The sequence below is a fragment of the Lutra lutra genome, chromosome 2 (assembly GCF_902655055.1).
Source record: "Lutra lutra chromosome 2, mLutLut1.2, whole genome shotgun sequence".
Taxonomy (NCBI): Eukaryota; Metazoa; Chordata; class Mammalia; order Carnivora; family Mustelidae; genus Lutra; species Lutra lutra.
This window is the reverse complement of record NC_062279.1, coordinates 198,473,207-198,487,216: the sequence shown is the minus strand read 5'-3', so window position 1 is coordinate 198,487,216 and position 14,010 is coordinate 198,473,207. Positions and strand designations below refer to the sequence as shown.

Genomic DNA, 14,010 nt, shown 5'->3' with positions numbered 1-14,010 from the left:
ATGGCAATTCAAATGAAAACTGATCTAAGAAGGAAATTTTATAGTAGTCTCAAATGTACCATTTTATCTTTCTTTTCAGGCATTTCAGGAGATTGGAAAAATCAGTTCACTGTAGCCCAATATGAAAGATTTGAAGAAGATTATGAAAAGAAAATGAAAGGGTCTACGCTACGGTTTCGTTCGGAGATTTAAGAAATCCTGTTCTTTCTCCGACTCCTTTAGCAGGCACTTAAATTACAAAAAATAAAAATTCCTTTGAACATTTAATGACAAAAATTCTATATGCTAATATTTCTGTACTTACTAATATTCGTGCTTTGTAATAGAATATTCAAAGAATTTCAAAAGCTGCATATGAAAAACCAACACTGTCTGTACAATTTTAATCACTTTCCACAATGTTCTTACTATTCTTAAAGACAAAATAATAAACTGAAGTTTAAAATCGATATACGTATATCTGCTTTATTTTTTAAATTCAAGTTCTGGGTCATTGGATTTGCAAAGAAGATATTTAGGGTGGTCTTCAAGATGGGTGGATTAGAACCAAAGCATTCTTTTAAAAAGTCTTTAATTTCTCTTTGTTGTATGCTTAAAATGATGCCAGTGTAATATAAGGTTGATGACATCTTTGTGCCAGGAGTTCACTGAAAAGTATTGCCCTAGAATGTTTTACTACAGATTACATTTTGGATAGTTTATCAATCAATCTTTGTCTCCTGTATTGTTTATATGTTAATGATCTTAAACAACAACAAGAAAATAATCAACAAACATGTTACCAAATATTGCTTGTATAATAATGCAGTAGTTACTGTCAGAGAAAAAAAAAATCATTAGTTACCATAATATCAAACTAATAAATTGTGGGGTGCCTGGGTGGCTCAGTGGGTTAAGCCTCTGCCTTCGGCTCAGGTCATGGTCTCAGGGTCCTGGGATCAAGCCCTGGATTGGGCTCTCTGCTCAGCAGGGAGCCTGCTCCCCCCCACCCCCCGTCTCGCTCTCTGCCTGCCTCTCTGCCTACTTGTGATTGCTGTCTGTCAAATAAATAAAATCTTTAAAAAAAAAAAAAACTAATAAATTGTTATGAATCATGTGCTTTGGAAATAACAAAGTACAAAACATGGATCCTGAATTCAAAGAATTTTAAGTCAGGTTAGTAATAAAAAGAATATACAGAGAAATAATTGTAAGAAGAACTGAAAAATTCACCGCAAAACCAAGAGCTGACATTTATGGAGAGGTTACTATGGACTGAACGCTGTGTTATACTAGACACATGGCTCTACTTCAAGTGATCTTCATTCAGTTCTTCAAGGGTATTCTAATTTTCCCAATTTTAGTGCACCTAACCACACGTGTCAAATATTGAGTAAAAGCATAAAGAAAGGACACTTTGCTTTCTGATTGCTTTTTAACATTCACTCTTATCTCCATTTTCCTCACTAACTTATCCTCTATGCTCCCTCTTTCATGTTCTCAAATCCTTGCCATTGCATGTTAATCACACCTTATGACTTCCAGTTAATCTAGATGTGGTTAAATTTATAACGATCACTGAAAATCTTCTCTGATGGAGAAAATAACAGAAAATAACAGATGCTCTCAAGCTTCATGAATTTTGAAACAATAAGAGAAACTATTTGTTTCAAAAACCTTTAAGTTAGAGTAAATTATAAATATCCTTGGATTTTTTTTCTTGACTATGATATATACACACAGTAGAGATTTAATAATAAAAGAATCTGTATTAAATGCTACAAACCGAGTTTTCAAACTTTTTTTATCCATATTTATTTCCTATTTTGACTTACTTAGATCTTGAAGTGTCCTCACTTTTCTTCACCTTATAGGTATTCTTAATAATTATGACTGGCACACCTTTTTATTCATAACTATTATAATCTCTTATGATTTTATCAACCAGGTCTTTTACAACCTTCAACTATTCTAGTTTTATAATAACCATCAATACTTCTAATTTGAAGAGAGGAGATCTCAATTTACTGAGATTAGTAGTTGAATGATTGAACTTGGAATGTTCATAAGCTCTATTAGGAAATATGATAATTATACCTTGAGAACCTTATATTCACCTAAAACAATTGAGACAGTTGATGTGATACTACTCTAGACAGAACTATGTGACAACTTTTCAAAATAAAATGAAAAAGAGCAGATATTTAAGATTAAAATTGTAGGTTGTTGCTTTTATGTTGCAGTGAATGTGTGTAATCACTTTTTCTTTTTTAAAGGACCACATAAAAATTTAAAAATGCAATTTGAAGCAGCATTGGCTTTGGCACTGTGGGGTTTAGTGATAGAGTGTGGCGGTTTTAACTGCAAGCAGCACTCCCAAAAATGTGCCCATGAGGGGCACCTGGATGGCTCAGTTGGTTAAACATGTACCTTTGGCTCAGGTCATGAGCCCTGAGGCCCTGGGATTGGATCCAGACCCAAGTGGGGCTCCCTGCCCAATAGGAAGTCTCCTTCTCCTCCTCTTTCTGCCCCTCCCCTCCACTCCTGTGCTTGCTTGCCCTCAAATAAATAAATAAATAATATATATAAATATATTTTAAATGTGCCCATGAAACCGGACTCCATTAGTATTTAGCTGGAGTGAAATTGGGAAAAGAAAAGAAACTGTTTTGTATTAAGCAAACTTTATTATGAATTCTTGCTGATAAATATGAAGCCATATGTTCTGTTTCACTCTCAGACTATAAACACTCTGGCAACGTCAAAAAAGGCAATGTCAAAAAAGAGTAACATCTGTGCCAATATGGTCCTGACAGTCAAATAATTTGCACGAATATGCATTCTCCACTTACATTACCTTTGTAGAAATCTGCTAAAGATTTGAATATGCGACCTGAGAAATCAAAACCTTATTTTAACTGAGCAATCCATGGTGTGCTTTGCTTTGGAAAGCAAGTACTGAATGAAACAGAAGTTACAATTTTTGTCACTGTGTCTGTAGTATGCGTTTCTATGTCCAAAGCACTATGTGGGCTTTGAAATTCCTGAGAGCAAATGTGGTTAGAGCAAATGTGAACAGTGTAGAGAGGAGTGGATGCATATAGTGTCTGAGTTTTGGGGGTTGGGCTATTCAAAGAAGACTAGGTAGAGAGGGGAAAGAATGCAGACATGCACTGACACTGTAATGGCACATATCGGTTCATAGTAGCAATGCTGGGTATCCTGATGGACTCCTGAAACAATGAAATGGAAACACCCAAACATAATTTCTAGGGACTACACTCTAAAGCAAAGTAGATTTAGCAGAGTTGAGAGGGAAGCCAGCTGTGGATGGCAATTCCATGGGAATGAAATTATTCCTGTTGTGGACAAAACTCTGAGCAGAACTGCCTCTGGCTTATTAAAAATCCAGTGAAATAGCTCATTTCACTCTAATCACTGCTCATAAGTCATATCCATTGCTCCGGCCCATCCTGCTATTGAATTGAAAAGTGAATGCAGGAAGAATGATGATACAACTTCATACTCGCTTAGTCGCACCTACCATTGGAGCATGGTATGAAGCGCTTCACAAACACTTTTTGAAATTTGCACATTGTCTTTATGAATTTAGTACAGTATTGTCCCCTTTTTATATAAGACAGGACTGAAATATAGCAATAGTATGTAGCTTCCCTAATGCCCACAGTAGAAATGGTATTTGAACCTAGGCAATTCTGTTTTGCTACACAATCCTACTTCATTCTGACCAAAGTTAGTGCTTTATAACTTAAAAAATTGGCACTAGACAAATTAAGAAATATTTCTCAGGCCATCCTGATAACAAAGTGACAAAGACCAGGTTAAACCTTTAGTTCTGACCTTCAGCTTAAAATATCTATCTTAACTGGCTGAAAATGGTGCAGACCAGATAGTGAACGGGATTTATTTTTTTTTAAATTTTTTAAGATTTATTTTATTTATTGTGACAGAGTGCAGGGGAAGAGGCAGAGGGGGAGAAATCTCAAGCAGACTCCCCACTGAACATGGAGCCTGACATGGGGCCCAAACCCACAACCCTGAGATCATGACCTGACCTGAAATCAAGAGTCCAAAGCTTAACCAACTGTGCCACCCAGGTTCACCGGTGAAGTGGATTTAAAAATGCAGTCAGGGGCACTTGGGGGTGGTTCAGTGGGTCAAAGCCTCTGCCTTCAGCTCAGGTCATGATTCCAGGGTCCTGGGATAGAGCCCTACATTGGGCTCTCTGCTCAGCAGGGAGCCTGCCTCCTCCTCTCTCTCTGCCTGTCTCTCTGCCTACTTGTGATCTCTGTCTGTCACGTAAATAAATAAAATCTTAAAAAAAAATATGCAGTCATGACACAACAAAACAGATTATATCCCAGACAAAAGACACACAGACAATGTAAATGAGGTGAGGGTGTGAGTTATAATACACATTCTACACTTTCTTCACCTTTATCCCTTACAGATTTTCAGTATAGTCAGTCTGTCTCAGAGAGTTACAGTTCTTTAGGAAAAGTTAAAAATAATTCCAGGAATATCAAATACATGAGTCATATATATTTACAGAAGTTTGAATCACTATTTTGTTTACTTCCTGGTTAAATTTCTTTATTATTTTCTAACAGTGAGATATTTATAGGGTGTATATTCAAACTGCTACATCAATTAATATACTATAGTCAAGTGACATGACATTAAGTTCTTTATTTATTTAGAAATATACAAAACCATAAAAGTCCTCACAGTTAACAAATGAATCTGAACTTTGGAAAGGCCAATAACTATAAGATATAGTAACACCTTGAGTTTACCAAAAGCAAAATGAAAATTTTATTATTACACTTTTTTAAAGAAAAAACACATCTTATTTCATGAAGGTAAAATAAAAACAACCATTTGTTTTATATTTCAAATAGTCATAAAGAAAACATCTTAGACTAGTTACTCTTTGATATGTTTACCTCATTGAGTTATAAGAGTTAAAATTCCTAAAAGCATTAAGAATACAACTTTTTCCAAAGCAGTAAATGATGGCAATTATTTGCAAAAGCAATTTGAGTAAAAAATCTAGAATGTATGTGATTAAGAGACAGCAGAAAACTATTCTAAGAACTTGTTCAGCTATGAGATTATAATTTCTGAAAATATCTTTAAAAATTGGTTATATAGTATTTTTGACTCGGTTGTTGATGTATGTCCAAAAAACTACTTAATCAGAAACACAAGTTATGGGGCGCCTAGGTAGCTCACTGGTTAAAGCCTCTGCCTTTGGCTCAGGTCATGATCCCAGGATCCTGGGATCGAGCCTCACATCAGGATCTCTGCTCAGCAGGGAGCCTGCCTCCTCCTCCTCCTCTCTCTCTCTGCCTGCCTCTCTGCCTACTTGTGATCTGTCTGTCAAATAAATAAAAATCTTAAAAAAAAAAAAAGAAACACAAGTTATTAAATACCCATTTTTTTAAAAACTTATACCAAGCAACGTCTTCAGTAGGAAATCTTGCCCAACCACACATTTTCTGAGGCCTTGGGTAGACAGAATTCTGATATGGGACAGGTGTCTACAAAGTTTTAGAGATTAGAGAGGGAGAAGTCATGGGGCAAAGGTTGAGATATTAAAGTGCAAATTAAATGTTAACATAACATATCATTTCCATGTTTTGCTGAGATAGCTATAAGGTCTCAGGCCAAAAACTCACTTCCTTCAGGGACCTTTTGTTGTTTATTTCCCAGGAAATGGAAACCACAGGCAGAAATATGGACAGTGGAGGCAGCTGCTCATCTTTCCCAGGTCTGCTAAAGGAAAGAAAGAGTCAACCTGTATTTTCACTTGCTTCTTCATTTACTTGGGATAAGAGGAGGGAAGGTCTTTGAATCAAGCCCTTTAACATTATGACGAACAAGAGCAGGATTATGCTCCTTGCGTGTTTGTGAGTCAGACTGTGTGTGTGTTGGCCTCGTTCCTAGGAAAGCATCTGTTTTATCCTCCCTTTCTGCCCAGAAAGGGAGTGTGTGTGTTGGGGTGGGGGAGGAGTGTGGGCGTTGTGGTTGAATGGGAAGAAGACCAGACATCAGTTAGGAAGTTTTCTTATTTCCCTCTCTGGGGGCAAGAGAAGGCCAGGGTGATATACAAAAAACACAGCTGTCAAACTGGGATTTTCTCTGGCAACTAAAAAAAGTCAACACTGCTGTAACACCCAAGATTGCAACTTTTGGTGCTGAGACATTCACACTCTATTGTTCTGTAAAATCACTTTTACTAACAATGAGAAAGAAACAAGAAAAAAGAAAGGATACATATCCACACACACAGCCCCAAGAACCTTGTCTTGCCTAACCAGAAAACATCCCTTCTTGAGGAAGAATACAATATATATATGATTGGTAGCAGTTATATATGAGAATTTACTTCCGTGCTCATTTTGGTTTTAGTAGAGTTTAGCCAATAAGCGACAAGTAAGTGGAAGAATTTGAACTCGTTTACCTTTCAGATACAGAAGTTCATGATCTCATCACTGTACTATGTTCTCATTGAAGGCTAATCACTTGGACTCTGGGCCAAATTAACAATTAGAGGTAAAAATAATTGTGAGATTAATTGCATGCTAGTATTTACTAAACACAATTGTCTAAAAAAATTAATTTACTTCCTGTATTTAGGACTAAAAATTTCTATTAATATATCATCTAACTATGGTTATTAACATAAATATAAAAGCCTTTCATTCATCAAGACATTTAACAAGTCCATTCTAAAGGTCGGGATTAGTGCTAGTGTATAGCACCAGCAAGTACAGTTGTGTATGTTGTGCACTCTACAATTCCAGTTCATTCATATTGCATTTCTCAACCTGGTGTCCCTAAGTACGACCTTGAAAGACAATTAGTTTAAGAAGAGGAATAACTCCAGGTTTTGTTATCATCAAAGAACTTTGAACTGGTGTTAGACAAGTGGATGCCCTTGCTTTTGAAGACATCTAAAGAAAGAAGATTCAGATTCTGTCAACCTACTTTTGGATATTTCCACTTAGTTTGCAATGTCAATAATTTTTATTTCTTGTGGATATTTCTTATCCAATAATGACCCTTCACTGCTATCATTCTTCTTGTTCATTAAAGATGACTAAGGTATACAGGGATGTCAATATTCAGATGAGGGACTTCTCCAGTTCTGAAGAGGGAAGTGAGGAGAAAGCATTTTGGTGACACATGTCAGTGTAACCTGCCTTCAGAGAGGGAAGTAGATTCACCTCCATCCTAATACCTGCCTTCTCAGGAGGATGACTATGATGACACAAGGAATTTTAAGGAAGTGACTCTTATAATTATTTCTATCATGGAAGGAAAACAATGGCTCTACGCCCAAGAATCTACAGGGAAGCATAAATTGCATGAAAGATTGGCTTCTCCTTTCGATTCACGCATTTGTAAGAGGGGTAATTGAGAAAAATATATGTGTAGAAACCACTGATATAAAAAACAAAGAAATTGAGGAACATGGATAGATATTAGAATATTAAACTGCACTCATATCAGGAAAATAAAAACAAAAGTGGTCAAAATTTAAAAGGAAACTGAGTTAAGGATCACAAAAATAGCATTTCCAGTTCTTTTTTTTTTTTTAAAGATTTTATTTATTTCACAGAGAGAGAGAGAAAGAACACAAGTAGGCAGGCAGAGAGAGAGAGGCAAGCAGGCTCCCCGCTGAGCAGAGAGCCCGATGCGGGGCTGGATCCCAGGACTCCGAGATTATGACCTGAGCTGAAAGCAGAGGCTTAACCCACTGAGCCACCCAGGCACCCCAGCATTTCCAGTTCTAAAATTTCCTCTCACTTCCCATTTTTGAGCTTGCTCCTTAAAAAATTTAGGACACCTAGGTGGCTCAGTCAGTTTAGCGTCTGCTTTGGGCCCAAGTTATAAGCTCAGGGTCCTGGATCTAAACCTGTGACACCTGGGGGGCTTCCTGCTCAGCAGGGAGTCTGCTTCTCAACCTCTCCTTCTGCCCCTCCCCCTTCCTCATGCTTGGGCACTCTCTCTCTCAAATGAATAAATAAAATCTTCAAAAAAATTTAAAAATTAAAAATTTATGACATTTATTCAGTATTACTAGGTTCACAATTTGAGAATATTATTTTTTAAAATATGCAGTAAAGAAAAACATCCACTACAGTCATTATAAGCATGTGTGGCTACAACTTAGAGACTCTTTTCTATAAACAAACAAACAAATAAATAATTTTTTAAAAAAGGTTTTTTTCCTTACCAATGGTGATATAAAAAGCATGCATGAATTCAACATTTCTTTGTAATCGCTTTGCATATGCAATTTTTAAAAGCATGACATATTCTTTGTCTTCAAGGAACTTACCTTCTTATAATATATGTGATAAAAACTGCAATATATTAATAAACACTAAGGTATTATGCAAAGGTAAATTGCATGCCACAATTCCTGTCAAGAAAAGAAATAGAATTAAAATGACAAGTTTGGGAAATATTTGTTCTATTTATGGAAGAAAAATGATTACTGTCCTTAATATGTAAAGAGATCTTAAAATGATTAGAACATATATATTTTAGTAGAAAAATAGGAAAAAATTAATAAGTTTGCCTACCCCCTTAAAAACAACATTAAATCAGGATAGCCTAAAAAAAGAAAGTCAACTCTGATATAAGTAAGGAAATGCCAACAAAACAACGAGATGACTGACGATTTTTGCCTACAAGATTATACAATCCTGTAAAGTTTTGTGATTTTAAATGTTGGTCACTAAGATGGATAAAAGGTGCATTGGTATTCTGCCAATGAGTATTTAAATTAGTATGAATTTTGCAAAGTACATACCTTTGATGAACAATCCTGCCTCCAGGGGTGCCTGGGTGGCTCAGTGGGCACCTTCTGCCTTCTGAAGCCTCTGAAGCTTCTTCCAGAAGCCTCTGCCTTCAGGTCATGATCTCAGGGTACTGGGATCCCACATTAGGAATCTCTGCTCAGCAGGGAGCCTGCTTCCCCCTCCATCCTCTGCCTGCCTCTCTGCCTACTTGTGATCTTTCTCTCTTTCTCTCTCTGCCAAATAAATAAAATCTTTAAAACAAACAAACAAACAGGGAGCCTGGGTGGCTCAGTGGGTTAAGCCACTGCCTTCAGCTCAGGTCATGATCTCAGGGTCCTGGGATCGAGTCCCGCATTGGGCTCTCTGCTCAGCAGGGAGCCTGCTTCCCTCTCTCTCTGCCTGCCTCTCTATTTGTGATCTCTGTCTGTCAAATAAATAAATAAAATCTTAAAAACAAACAAAAACAAAACAAAACAAAAAAAACAATTCTGCTTCCAAAAATGTTTCTGAGGAAATAATTTTTCTTAATAGTAAAACTAGGGGTGCCTGGGTGGCTCAGTTAAGAAACTCAATCTTGATTTCAGCTCAGGTCATGATCCTGAGATGGAGACCTATGTCTCTCTTTCCAAAAAAAAAAAAAAAAAAAAAAAAAAATTAAATTCAGCTTAACCTGTTATGCATAAAATAATTTCATTTTTGGGGGACCATTTAAAGACTATTGTAAAATCCTTAGGTTTTTAGAATAGTCTTTAAATACCCCAATATTAATAGTGATTGTTTCTGTAGGTGAAATTTAGAACAAAGTTAAGACCATATTTTCTGTATCTTCTAGAATTCTTTTGCAATATGCAAATAGAAAAAAGCAAATATTATACAATATTAAGTGCCTCTCAAATTTTTTTCTTTCCACCTGCCATAAACGAATTTCCTAATATTTATAACACCTCATAGAATTTACTTATTTACTTATTTACTTATTTTATTGGGCAGAGACACTGAAGGAATCTAAACTCAAACACTTCTGTTTAGAATGGTTGATGTGCACACAGGACCAATTTCAAGGAAAAAGGAATACATTCATTGTGAATCTTTTCACAAACCTTTCTTAATCTCTCTACCATCTCTATTACTTAAACCCACATGACTTGGATGTCATAAGTTGTTTTCTGAAGCTGATTTGTTACCCAGTATTTGTAGCACCCTAGGCAAATGATTTATTTTATTCTATATTTAATCTGAAACTTCTCCTAGCTTCCACAGTTTCCTTCCAAATGAGTAATTTGATTTGTTTTGCAGTAATTTTTCTCATACAAAATAACCAAACAAAAAAATTTAGATTTGCATTGTAGCAGTTGATTGAGATTTTATTCTTTAAAAAATAAATAAATAAATAAAAGTTCAATAAACATGCTTTGTAAAGACAAATTAATGTACTCTTCTTTGTTGGAACATTATTTTTGTGTGTAGAAACAAAACCAAACAACTGAGAATTCAGCCCAAACACAGAAACCTTACCAGATGAACATCAGTGCCATACAGTGTCAACGGTTTTGTCATTATAGAGCAACCATGAGAAGTAGGGCATGCAGTGGATGTTGGTGCCGTGTACATGTGTTGTTTTTTTTTTTTTAATATTTATTTATTTATCTTGTTTGACAGAGAGAGATCACAAGTAGGCAGAGAGGCAGGCAAAGAGGGGAAAGCAGGCTCCCTGCTGAGCAGAGCACCCAACGCGGGGCTCAATCCCAGGACCCTGAGATCAAGACCTGAGCCGAAGGCAGAGGCTCAACCCACTGAGCCACCCAGGCACCCTGTGCATGTGGTTTTGATGAAAGCTCCCACTCAGAGTCTGGTTTCTGTACAAAACCTCATTACATCAGGGCGAATGTACACACGCTTATTAGTTTGTACACTTTTAATGAAAACAAACATACAAACAAGAATAACAAAAGTCTAATTATTATATGGAAAGTTCTTTACCGGTACTCTTTTCTTCTCATGTATTTGACACAACAGACTAAGGTAATTGACACACCTTTCTCTTTGCTGTGCCGACAGCATGGCCCATGTCTACAGCACGTAACATCGCCATTCCCTTATAAACCTAGGATGTGTAAACTCACAAGATAATTCTAATGTGGACTTCAAGTAATACTTAAGCAACTTCTAATTTGTTCTTTTAGAATTTGTTTTTTCTTGTATTGATGCTAAGCCTGAATTCTCTTAAAATTACAAAAATTCAGGTGATTTTTTTTCCTTTAAGCTTCATATGATTGGATTTTATATGCCGCCGGTAGTATGATTATATTAGGTATTATTTAGAAACTTCTGACAGGACAGATGCCAAGGTTATAACTCATTTGTATCTCTGTAATAATAAATGCTGAACTTTTAACAAGCATGTTAATAATAATAAAGTTTTTTGGAAAGATGCCATTGCCAGGACTGATTCTAAGCATGTTGTTTGTATTAACTCATTTAATAATCAGAAGAACTACATAGAGATATTAGAACCCTTGTGCATTGCTAGTGGAAATGTAAAATGGTACAGATATTACTGCAAATAGTCTGGTGGCTCCTCAAAAACTTTTAAATATTTATCACCATATGATCCAGCAATTCTACTTCTGGGTATATATCTGAAAGAATTGAAAACAGAATTTCAAAGAAAAATTTGCACCCCATATTTATTGTAACATTATTCATAACAAGCAAAAGACAAAAGCATACCAAGTGTTCGTTGATGGATAACACAATAAAGAAAGTGGGATTTGTACATATAATGGAATATTATTCAGCTTTAATAAGGAAGAGAATTCTGACACATGCTACAACATAAATGAACTTTGAGCACATTGTACTAAGTAAATTAAGTCAATCACAAGAAAACAAGTATTGTATGATTCCACTCACATGAAATACCTAGAATAGTCAAATTCATAGAAACAGAATGAAGAGTCATCCAGAGGTTTGGGGAAAGGGAACTAGAGAATTATATTTTTATGGGTATAGAGTTTCAGTATTGTAAGATAAAAAAAGTTCTAGACATTGGCTACATTGGAATGTGAATATACTTAGTACTACTGACTGCAATTTAAAAATGGTTAAGGGGTGTCTCGGTGGCTCAGTCGGTTAGGTGTCAGAATCTTGGAGTTGGCTCAGATCATGATTTCAGGGTCATGAGATCAAGCCCTGGGCATGAAGCCTGCTTGAGATTCTCTCTCTCGCTCTCCCTCTGCCCCTCCTCTCTTTCTCATCCTCTCTCTCATAAATAAATAAATAAATACAGTTAAGAGAGTAAACTTTATGCGATATGTATTTTTCCATAATTAAAGCTAAATAAGATGGCATTCTCCATCCCAATGGAACAATGGAAGCACAGAGTGTGGTTGAAAATTGTGGCCTTGGGACGCCTGGGTGGCTCAGTTGGTTAAGCGGCTGCCTTTGGCTCAGGTCATGATCCCAGCGTCCTGGGATGGAGTCCCACATCGGGCTCCTTGCTCAGCAGGGAGCCTGCTTCTCCCTCTGCCTCTGCCTACCACTCTGTCTGCCTGTGCTCATGCTCTCTCTCTCTCTCTAACAAATAAATAAATAAAATCTTAAAAAAAAAAAAAAGAAAATTGTGGCCTTATTCATAAAGCTGTGGATTACTGAGCTGGAGATTTAAAGCTCAGGGAGTCTGGTTCTGTAGACCACCCTCTTGGTCCTCCCACTGCTTTCAATGTACCTGATGTTGTTTTCCATAGCTTCACTAATAGCAGCTGGGATACCGTAATCATGTCTTTCACTGATAAGTTCATTTAAGAAATGAAGGTATAATTCCTATAATTCCTGAGGTATGATTCCACAGTTCTCTAAATTTTGCCTGATTCCAGGCAATCTAGATGTCCATTATTATCTTGCCTATGTAATTGTTTTTTAACAGCAATAATTCATTTTCAATCATGGATCTGTATACCTAATTGAAAATACAATAACATGAGCTTTTGTTTTTGGTGGCCCACTGCTGCAAATGGAAGAACTGTGTCGATCCTGTGTTTTTGGAACGTGTCATTTGATTAAATGAAGCCTGGCAGGAAGGGAAGGTGATCTGAGGGAGTCATTGGATTTATGGGCTTTATGTGTCATCGAAAGGAAAAAAAAATTCCAACTTTAGTTTGCAGAGTCATTAAATCATACAAAAAATGGACGAACTAGCTCAGAGAATATCTCGGAAAAATTAGCAATTCTGGATCCCCAAAGAGAGCCAGCCTAGCATTACTATGCTCAATCTTGATGTTGTCCAGATTTGTGTACCCGACACCCCACGCACATAAACATTTTTCTCCCTGGTCTCTCACACATTCCTACCCTCCACACAAACCAAAAATGAAACGACACCAGCTCTCAAAGAAAACTAGGAATCTGCTGGCAACATATTTTAAAGACGTAAACACATTTTTAATATCTCCTTAAACATCTGTAAGTAAAATGGAGGGTCTTAAATGACGTGCTAATTTCCTTCTGGGCTTTTTTGTATTTCCCAGTTCTGCATAGGTATAATCTCCACAGCAAGGCCTTGGTGGTTTTAGCTGTATCTGTCTAGCTAAGGGCCCTTACCCAAAGGGTTGATTACAGCAACTAGACCATGAGAGAATCTCACAGTGAGGGCTCAGATAACAGCGGTAGAGAACAGGAGCATATTTCCGGGGCAAAGTTTCTTCCCCTCCACACACAAGCTTCTTGTTTAATCCTTCTTTGTGTATATGTGACTCAGCATACAAAAAAAAAAAAAATACTGACAGGTTGTAGAAATGATTAAAGTGACAGAAACCATCAGTTCTACCCTGTTTCTGCTTGATGAAATTCTTTAGTATTCTCTTTAGTAAATGTTTATGTATATTTCCCCTTTCCAGGACATTGGAAACTCAGGTTTCTTCCCCATGAACACACACAAACACGCTCACACACCCAATGACTTTTCATCACGATCAAAATTGTTAGAAGACATTCTTATAAACTGCAGAGAAGCAGTAGGCTTCCATACATGGATGCTGCAGATACTTCCCCTGTGCATTTCTCTCAGACTCTCTGCAACCCTGAGGAAAGCGTCAAATCCAGGCGCTCTGAGTATGCTTACTTCGGGCCACCTCCCTGATCCATTTCCTTCTCAGGGCTTCCTGGCTCCGCCAGCTGTTGAAACAGCAGTACGTGC

General features: G+C 36.7%; 1 protein-coding gene across 1 annotated transcript in view; it reads left to right on the top strand.

Moving 5' to 3' along the window:
* The window catches only part of LOC125093787 (sulfotransferase 1 family member D1-like), a 38,860-nt gene extending 38,413 nt beyond the window's left edge, over nucleotides 1-447 (top strand). The window contains exon 8 of the mRNA XM_047719454.1: nucleotides 80-447. Coding sequence (XP_047575410.1) covers nucleotides 80-192 — 113 coding nt within the window. The 3' untranslated portion in view covers nucleotides 193-447. The remainder of the gene's footprint in view (nucleotides 1-79) is intronic.
* Nucleotides 448-14,010: the final 13,563 nt, after the last annotated feature.